Here is an 8,985-nt window from a genome sequence, read left to right on the forward strand (position 1 = left end):
CAAAACTGTGATTATCCCAATTGGATGAAAGTTTTTTAAATGAAAGATAAACTTTTTTGGTCACACTGTGCTCTGACGTATTTACCACATTTATAGCAATTTAATAAGTACGAATCAAAGCAGCACGCTTGGTACAATATGGAAACAGAAATTAACAAAATTAACAAAAATTAAATTGGTCGACAGTGACAAAGTTTTTGAGTATTTGAATGAAATTGAACTTTAAAAACGATAAAATCCTTTCAGTAGATGCAAATTTTGATAGTGAAATTATAATAAAATATATAAACAAAAAATTTCTTATTCAATTGTGACATAACCTCAAAAAATAGATTCCCATTAATTTCTCTTGATCGCGAATTATTCAAAAATTACAAGATTTAAGATTCTTTCTGAGTTAGTAGAATTATTATGACAGTTACATACACTATAAAAAACTTACAATGAATTTAATTTAAAACTTTTTATAGCAGTTCAAATATTAATAACTTTCTGCGGCGAAAAATCAAACGCAAAATATATTGGTAATAAACTTTGTGGGTCGTGCTGTTTGGTTGATTAGGTGGTATGATGGTAGCGCAAATTTAGCTCATTGTAGTAATAAATTTATTCCAAAAAAAAAAAAAACGATTTGCAACAGTTTTACGAAACAAAACATACCAAAAAAAGAACTCCAATGCGTGATTTATGTAAAACTAATATTGATAGTGACAATTAGGAATTGAATACACAAAACCCAAACAACCCACTGCCACAATGTCATTACCCATGCTACCACCTGTCAGCGTGCAACTTTATAAATGTGGCTAAAGTGTACAACAACATTTATGAGCATCATAAGTTACAAAAAAACTACAGTTGGCTCTTATTATAATGAAAATTTCTTTAATTTAAAAATTTGCAGAATATATGTATAGAAAGATCTCATTTGTAATTCTACTGAATGAGCTATTCTTCTATACCTTCGGCAACCTAAGTTCCCAACATTAATATTATTACTTTACTTTAACAGGGATTACTGTAATCTTTTTATAAATTATGGAAAAAGGAAAGAACAAACTTTGAATATAATAATAATAATAATCGCGGTCGTATTGTCGTCTTCCTGCAACTACAAGTTATTTATTCTGATATTTACATTGCAGTGGTTTCTTTTCGTTTAGTTGCCATTTCATGTTTACAGCAAATGGTTCTAGTACTAGTTTTACTTTTACTATCTAAAGTACAAAAATAAAGATAATGAGTTCCAATTCAAATACTACTCGTTCTAGTGACATTAAAGTCAAAATGAATAAAAGTAAAACTATAATGGAAGCAGAGCCAGTGGATTTGCCTAAAGAATTGGATTATCTATTTGAAAAGGAGTTAATAAATAAACAAAATAAACATATACATATAATGGATCGATTTGGACCATCCAGAAATAGTAAGTATTTTTCTTTTATCGGAAATTTAATTTAAAATTTTTTGATAGATAGATAGATAGATAGATAGATAGATAGATAGATAGATAGATAGATAGATAGATAGATAGATAGAAAGATAGATAGATAGATAGATAGATAGATAGATAGATAGATAGATAGATAGATAGATAGATAGATAGATAGATAGATAGATAGCTAGATAGATAGATTGATTGATTGCTAGATATCTTAAACCTCATTAATGATCACAATTAACTCAGAGTTTTATGACAGTTAGTTTTTCCTGAAAAAAAAGTTCAGTCTATATATCTGTCGCTGAGTTAACGATCTGTGACCGAGCATGTCGCTTCGGACATGAGATCCACATATTTTATGGGTAATACATTTTGTTGAAGATTAAAACATCTAAAATTCACGAAACAATTCGAATTTCAGAGTGAAGTGTTTTTTTTAAGACATATGATCTTACTGCTTTTTAAAAACAAGAAACAACAAAGAAATAACAAAATTAAGTTCACTAAGTTTCTTCCATTTCAATCACCTTTTACAGCACACTATTTATCTACCAAATTCCATGCTAAACATGAGCAGCAGATACCTCACAATCACTTAACCTATTTACCTTTTGTATATGGAACTTCCTATAAACATGATACTGAAGCGAATGTATACGGCTGGATGCCAGAAGTGGTAAATAGACCAGCTTTACTCAAAGAATTAAATTTCATTAATGCTCCCAAGCAAAGATGCTGTTTAACAGTGTATGGCGAAAAACTAGAAAGTGATAGAGCAAATGCCAGACCAGCATTTAATGGTTTGAGATTTTTTTTGCAATAAAATAAATTAACAAATTTTAATATACAAAATGAAATCATTTTATTCTTATAAACTAGTTATTAATTAACTAAAGCTAAAACTTAATACATATCCTTTTTAATCTAAGTACTTGTACTTACGAAAATAAACACAAAATCCTTAATTCTAACTCTAACTTAAATCATAACTTTCCACATCCTTCTTGTGGGGACCGCGAGGCCCATAAAAACTCAATAACACCGGCAATAATATCAAACCATGAGCAGCTCCAATTAAAACTATACCCAAATACATGCGGAAATAGAATACCTCGAAAACTTGGGAATTCGAAAAGCCCAAAACAATAATGCCGGCAAATTTGGTAAGAGTAATACCAGATAGAACACTGCTACCCGTTACCGACAAGGCGTGTTGAGCACGTTCATCTTTTGTACCGACAGCATTTTTGTAGGAACGTATAATATGCGAAACAAATTCCACACCAATACCCACTGACACCACCAAGTTAACGAGCGAAATGGCATTCAAAGTTATACTCCAAGCCCACATCATGCCGCACATATTAATTAATATTATTAGAACCATAAAGAGCAGCAATAAGGCGGAAATAATATCTAGGCCAGTTATAATGAAAGTGACCAGAAAAATGGCTAGTAACGATATACCCAGAGAATATATGGCATCATCCCAAATGGTCAGGTATTGTTCATAGAATATAAAGAATACGCAATAGGGAAAGATGGTGGCATCCACATTGTTTTCTTTAAACATTTCATTGATTTCACTGGCTACACGTCGGGCCTCTTTGAGGGCTGAATAGAATTGTATCGAAGTTGTTGAGGTAGTGGAGTATTGCATAAAGTAGGTATCCAATATGTCACTTAAGCCATTGTTATCCAAGGTATAGATGACAGCCTGGGAAAAGGAAGGTAAAAAATAGTGGTTAAAACGTTAATAGATAGATAGATAGATAGATAGATAGATAGATAGATAGATAGATAAATAGATAGATAGATAGATAGATAGATAGATAGATAGATAGATAGATAGATAGATAGATAGATAGATAGATAGATAGATAGATAGAAATTCAACTTACATCTGCATATGAAGCTCGACCAGCTTTAGCACATTCATTATCTGGCAAATCGGAAAGGAAATATGACAAGTATTTTCTAAATGTATGTTCCGTTGGTCGTAGACCATCTTCCATAAATTCTCGTTTACAGGGAATACATTCATCTTCTTTGGAATCTAAATTTTTGAAAAAAAAAGCTTAGAAATTTTAATATTCTTTGATATTTTTATATAAAAAACTTACTGCTGGGACAGAAAGTGCCGTCTGTTGAGTTCATCTTACAACAATCGCCAATAGCTAACCAATCGATATAATCATCGATCCACGATGAAGCTGGTCGAGCAAGATAGGTGCTGAAAATATTGAGATCATTTTCATAAATGAGATTATTGCAAAAATGTTGTGATCGGAATTAAAAAAAGTCAAAAGATCTGAATTTTCAAAAACGATAAGCAAATTATAAATTATACTCACATATCCGGATAACGTGATTGGGTATATAACTGTACCGACATTGAGTTATTATTACATTCCACCCCACCACAAATTAAATTCTGATGAGAACGATTTGTATAATCCAAACCGGGTTTAATAACCCAATAAACCGGTGCACCCATAGACAGTAAATCATCCATATAACGAAAATATTTAATAACATGAGAATCTTTAGGCATAGACATTTCCTGATCCAAACCCAATTCTAAATTAGGTGTAACCGTCAAAGATAAAGACGTTATAACAAAAAATAATACACAAACTATGATTTTCATGGGTCTGCAAAAGAAAATGTAGTTAGATCATCATTAATTGTCTATTCTTACAAAACAACTTACTTGGACAACAAGAAGGGAGCATAGAATTTGGTAAAGAATTTCTGTAATAAGCTAACTGAATTATTCACCTCTGGCTGTTTGCCCAATTTACAGCAACAAAACAAATCCAAACGGCCCGATTCATAGCGGCGTTCGTCTAAAGCCATTAATGCAACAAAGGCAGTAATTTGGAATAGAAAATCAAAAAATATGGCTACAGCTGCATACATGGCAAACGTTTTTACAGCAGGCATATCCGAAATGGCACCTATGCCAAAGCAAGCTATTTCCGAGGCGGCCGTTTGTAAAATAGAAGGACCTACTTGACCTATAGCTTCTCCTATAGCCTCTGCTACAGTAGCATACTTTTGACGCTCCAAACGATGATAGGTATGGACCATAATGAAAATATTATCAACACCCACAGCCAAAACTAAGAAAGGTATAACCTCAATGGCCAACATGGTAGTGACCACATCTAAATAACCCCAAAAACCCAAACTGCAGGCCACAGATGCTAATACAATGATAATTCCACCAACAGCTAACATGATTTTAGATTCACGGAAAAAACTCACACAACTTCGCACTTTACCCAAGGCGATGGCCACATAGACAAACATTACCAGATAACTGATGAGTACAGTGGAGAATTCACCTTCGGAAAGCTCGACAATGGCATCTTGTATGGAACGTTCTGCCGAAAAAGCTACATCTAACTTATCGTTTGTATAGTTTTGCATAAAATCTATAAAACGTTTTTCCCATTCCAAATTTGGCTCCAATAGTTCTTCATCATTTTGATTTTTACCCAAAAATGTTATAACCAAACCGGTAGCCAGCAAATAATTGGGATCTTCATCGGGCTTTACTTTAGGCATGCCACCCACAGCTATAGCCGGTTCAATGGGACCGCCATAGGCCCCAAAACAATTTTCCATCATGGGGACACTAGTAAGTGAAAAAGGAAATTAATTTTCAAAACTTTGGAATACCCCAAAACCCATACTTACTTCAAACATTCTTCCAAATGGTTCAAATAGTTAATAGTATAACCAAACTCATCCTCATATTCTGTTTCAAATAACTCCAGATCATTTTGGAAATAACCATAAATCGACTGGACCACACAGCTTTTAATAGTGCCCACTTCTCCGGGATACAGAACTGGAGCATAGCAGATTTTGTCCAAACCAATGTCATCTTCTACGCCTATCTGCTCAATGGCTTCTTGTAGCTTAAAAACTTCCAGCAAGAAACTTTTCTCGAAAGCCGGACCAAAGGTTATATTGCCATCGTTGGTATTATGGGTAAACTAAAAGGAATAATTATCTTATTAATCTATATAAATTGTTTAAAATCTCTATTACTTACAAAGGACTTATTGGTAGGTTTAATAAAAAGTTGATTTGTCCTATAGAAAGGACCAAAGTGTGAATCAAAATATTCCTTTTCTTGCCTTGTTTGGCTATCTTCCCCGGCCCATAGTTGTACCGGATCTGTGGTAACCTTCATTTTGGTAATACCATAACCCAAACCGCCAATTACCCAAGAACAAATGGCTAAAACTAAAACCGGATTTTTGGCACAGAAAGCTCCCCAACTACGGAAACCTTTATAGAGCAAACTATCAGCACAACCAAATCCAGCAAAACATTTTGGTATATTCAATTTAGAACGACATTTTTCAAAAACCACTAAAGCCACCACTATTATTACAAATACAGCTATTCCATACAAGCCCACCAAATGAAATACATCTTCATAGGCTATGGGTATTTCAGTTAAGGGACAGGAGTCGGAACAATCCATACAGGCGCAGGCATATGAATTTTCATAAGCCTCAGAACATTCCAACGGAAATAGCTCTAAACGTTCCTCATCCGAACTTTCATTTAGGTAAATATATTTGATGGGAAAAGGTACGTACTCATTAATCTCTGTATCACCCATAAAATTAAACCATTTGCGATGATCGCACGATCGAGCATTATAAGGGGCACAGGCTAAATCCATGGCTGGTCTACCTGTCTGCGAATGTTGTATACCCTTACATGTATCATAGATTTTCTCTACAAATGATTCCTCCACCCGATAGTCTATGCTTTTGACATACTCCTCTTTGGCACTATTGACATCCGTATAGGGTGTCAGGAAAAGACTATGATTTTTGGCACAAGTCATGGAACAAATAGCTAAACCCATATTTAAAACACAAGTGGGACAGCGAGAATAGATACCATCCGCTTGTGTGATACCCTGGTCCATGGTAACTATTTGTGCGGCATCACAACATAATTCCAATTCAGCTGTAAAACAAATCAATACAAATGTAAGTAAGACATTCAGATTTTAGTATATTTTTCTTACCTTGTCCATCTTCTCCTTTATATTCTTTGTAAAGTGTGGGACATCTTCTTTTAAATATGGCCTCAGCTTCGGCATTTTTTAACGGTAAAGCATCCCCATTGTATACTTTATTTTTCCAATGTGGTCCTTCTTGATGTGTTTGACCATACCAAATACATTTGGCATTCGCTTGCGGTATGAGACTCAGGACCAAAGCAGTTAAACTTATTAGTAATATCACATATTTTTTACACGTAAATTCTGAAGAGGGAAATTTAAATAAATTAATACAATTTTATAAATTGAACAGAGTTTTATTTCTGTTCTAGTTCAGTACTAATTCAGTTCTAGTTCAGTCCTAGTTCAATTCTAGTTCAGTTCTAGTTTAGTTCTAGTTCAGTTCTAGTTCTAGTTCAGTTCAGTTCTAGTTCTAGTTCAGTTCTAGTTCAGTTCTAGTTCAGTTCTAGTTCAGTTCTAGTTCAGTTCTAGTTCAGTTCTAGTTCAGTTCTAGTTCAGTTCTAGTTCAGTTCTAGTTCAGTTCTAGTTCAGTTCTAGTTCAGTTCTAGTTCGGTTCATGGATTTTTTCTAAGGATATAAAGGGATCTTTTAACTCAAATGGAAGTAAAGTTTTTTGTAAATCAATCAAAATTAATTAAACAATTTTAAATTACTTACGATCTACATACATATTCATAAATTTGATAAGTTCTGTATATAGTTTTCCAACAAATTGTTTATATTTAATTCTATATTAAGATATAACTTTCTAAAACATTTTAATTTGAAAATGTTTTCACAATTTTTAAGATTAAATATTGTGGTGTGTGTTAAACACGTCAAATTCGATAATTCTTTACGTTTTAACTTTCCATTAAATTGATTAAAACATTTTTCTGTTAACTCTTGAAATTGATATGTTTTATAGTTCCTAAAAACAGATAACATAAAAAATGTTTAAAATTCCATTGACTTGAAAATACACATTTATGGAATGTTAACACGTTTGGACGTTTAAAAACACCGAAATCAGTATGAAATCCTTGATTTTTCTTCAAAACTTTGCTTGCATTTAAGGGTTATTGTTATCGTTATTGTCGCAAGACAAAATGCAACCATGTGCTATTTTAAAATTTCAATATTTAGCTTTCATTAATATTTAGTTTGGAATAGTTTTAAAATTTATTCATAAGATTTTTTAATTTACAATAATTTTTGCTGCATACCATTCATTTTATATAATTTTGTTTTATTAACTTTCTGGTATTTCCAATTTCTATATAAATACTTTTATAAATCCTTAATCCATTATCAGCAGTAAAGGCACTTAAAATTTTTACTATATTTTTTCTTTTTTAATTAGAACACTTTTGTTATTCCTTGGGAGAGGAAATGAGATTAGTAAGTTAAACGACCGTCCGATTGAAACTGAATTTGAAATTCGATTGTTTTCTAACTTATTACCACTAAAATTTTGCACAGCCATTGATATATATGTATGTATATGGTTTATCGACAATATATACTTTTTTGAGGATTTTTGATAAGATTTGTTCAATTGCTTGTATTATAATACAGATAATAAGTTACAAAAAAACACCTGCATAGTAAAAGGTTTTATATTGTTTTAATTACAAAACAATTTCATTTATTTAGTTCCAAAATATGTATTTAATTTGTAATCTAAAATATGTAAAGGAAATCATTTATTACAATTAGGGAATACCGAAATTTTTAGCAAATTTATATTAGACCCTGGCTATAATCATAAAATATGTCTCATCTATTGTTTCCAACAGGTGTTCATTCGTACAAGTTCCAATCTTAGGCTATTTTAAATTATTAGTAAAATTTCTTTATTGATAAAATCCTAACACCTGTTCGATTTGTTCTTCATTTATTAGTTCATATTCTTAACTTACTTATTGCCACCAATATAATGGAAAAGTGATAAGTGAATTTATTCATAATAATATTAACAGCTAAAACATTGTCACTTTCAAAATAAATTGTTAGTTATTTATCACCTTAGGAGTGTTCACATTAAGTGTTGTAAGTGGATTGGATTAGCGAAGATTGACCTAAGAAATATTCAGTCTACAGCACATTTCATTCTAAAAACTATGTACATATATGAAATCTGAAGAAAATACCACTTGATTATAAAACATTACATATATATATATAATTTCACTTTTTTAATTTCTTTCATATTCCAATAATATTTCATACATGCTTTGATATTTTTAGTACTTCTCTAAGAAAATCAAATTTTGATCGATCAATATTTAATAATATATGGATTAATTAAGCTGATTATAGTTTTTAATAGGGCAGTTCATTTTTTTATTGCTTTCGAAATTTCTAGTTCAATTTTAGTTCAGTTCTAGTTCAGTTTTAGTTTAGTTCTAGTTCAGTCCTAGTTCAGTTCTAGTTCAGTTCTAGTTCAGTTCTAGTTCAGTTCTAGTTCAGTTCTAGTTCAGTTCTAGTTCAGTTCTAGTTCAGT

At 31.7% G+C, this 8,985-nt stretch overlaps 2 protein-coding genes across 2 annotated transcripts; one reads left to right on the forward strand and one right to left on the reverse strand.

Annotated features, from left to right (window-relative positions):
* The first annotated feature begins 1,113 nt into the window (after positions 1–1,113).
* On the forward strand, positions 1,114–2,413 carry LOC111677457. Its single transcript, XM_023438574.2, has 2 exons — positions 1,114–1,426; positions 1,978–2,413. The coding sequence occupies exons 1-2, from the start codon at positions 1,240–1,242 to the stop codon at positions 2,262–2,264; spliced, it is 474 nt and encodes a 157-aa protein (XP_023294342.2). The 5' UTR covers positions 1,114–1,239; the 3' UTR covers positions 2,265–2,413.
* On the reverse strand, positions 2,279–7,712 carry LOC111677458 (NPC intracellular cholesterol transporter 1 homolog 1b). The gene is made up of 9 exons (XM_023438575.2): positions 7,706–7,712; positions 6,504–6,743; positions 5,508–6,442; positions 5,147–5,448; positions 4,155–5,084; positions 3,796–4,095; positions 3,565–3,674; positions 3,343–3,497; positions 2,279–3,158 (listed from the first exon to the last, which is right to left on the reverse strand). Exons 1-9 carry the CDS (start codon positions 7,710–7,712, stop codon positions 2,415–2,417), a joined length of 3,723 nt encoding a protein of 1,240 aa, XP_023294343.2. The 3' UTR covers positions 2,279–2,414.
* Positions 7,713–8,985: the final 1,273 nt, after the last annotated feature.

Source organism: Lucilia cuprina, chromosome 3 (genome assembly GCF_022045245.1).
Source record: "Lucilia cuprina isolate Lc7/37 chromosome 3, ASM2204524v1, whole genome shotgun sequence".
In the NCBI taxonomy this organism is placed as follows: domain Eukaryota; kingdom Metazoa; phylum Arthropoda; class Insecta; order Diptera; family Calliphoridae; genus Lucilia; species Lucilia cuprina.